General features: G+C 42.6%; 1 protein-coding gene across 1 annotated transcript in view; it reads right to left on the reverse strand.

Moving 5' to 3' along the window:
- The window catches only part of LOC122151881 (protein POLR1D-like), a 63,358-nt gene that overhangs the window by 12,342 nt on the left and 50,063 nt on the right, over nucleotides 1-953 (reverse strand). Inside the window, exon 2 of the mRNA XM_042783302.1 lies at nucleotides 167-241. Coding sequence (XP_042639236.1) covers nucleotides 167-241 — 75 coding nt within the window. The remainder of the gene's footprint in view (nucleotides 1-166; nucleotides 242-953) is intronic.

The following is a 953-nucleotide window of genomic DNA, read 5'->3' on the forward strand; positions in this document are numbered from 1 at the left end:
GTTCAAACCCACCAGCCACTCCTCAGAAGGAAGATGGGGCAATCTACTTCCATAGTGATACTGCCTCAGAAACCCAAGGAGGGTCGCTATGAGTCAGGTCCGACTCAACGGCACATAACAACAACAACATTCTTTTAACCTTTAAGAAGAGGACAGAAGAACTCACCAGCCCATGGGTCCCATAGTCTCTGCTCTCGTTTTCCCACGTTTTGCCTCCTTAAGCAGTTCTTCTATGGCCTTCCTGGTGGGAAAAAGGGAGGAAAATTGGACAGTCACTCTACTAAGTTTGGAAAAATGACCTCATCCCACTTAGAAGCTCCTGAGAGCAGAGCAGACTTCTGAAGCTGGATAAATGTGGCAGAAATTGAAGGAAAAAAAAAAAAGTTTACAGTTTTGAATACAAAAAATAAAACAACAACAACAATTTTTACATGAAGGGAGAAAACACTGAAAAGAAAATTAAACAGAAAAGAATAAACTGGAAAAAGTATTTACAATATGACACAGTTAAATCCTCTATCTTTAATAGGTGTGATGTTTCTTTTCGTATTGATTTGAAAAATAAACAAAAGACAGGAATAGCCAAAAATATATCCACAGTAACAATGTTCAAAATCATTATTAATTTGTTATTGTTGATAGGTGCCGTCGAGTGGGCTCCGACTAATAGCAACCCCGTGGACAACAGAACGAAACACTGCCCAGTCCTGGGCCAGCCTCACAGTCCCTGCTACACCTGAGCCAATCATTGCAGCCGCTGTGTCAGTCCATCTCATTGGACTTTCTCCATGAACCCTCCACTTTACCAAGCATGACATCCTTCTCCAGGGAACGGTCCCTTCTGAAAACAGGACCAAAGCAGGAGAGATGAAGTCTGGCCATTCTGCTTCCAAGGAGCATTCTGGCTGCACTTCCTCCAGGACAGATCTGTTAGTTCTTTTAGCAGTCCATGG

Source organism: Orycteropus afer, unplaced genomic scaffold (genome assembly GCF_000298275.1).
Source record: "Orycteropus afer afer isolate SDZICR_OR568_19922 unplaced genomic scaffold, OryAfe1.0 scaffold00842, whole genome shotgun sequence".
In the NCBI taxonomy this organism is placed as follows: domain Eukaryota; kingdom Metazoa; phylum Chordata; class Mammalia; order Tubulidentata; family Orycteropodidae; genus Orycteropus; species Orycteropus afer.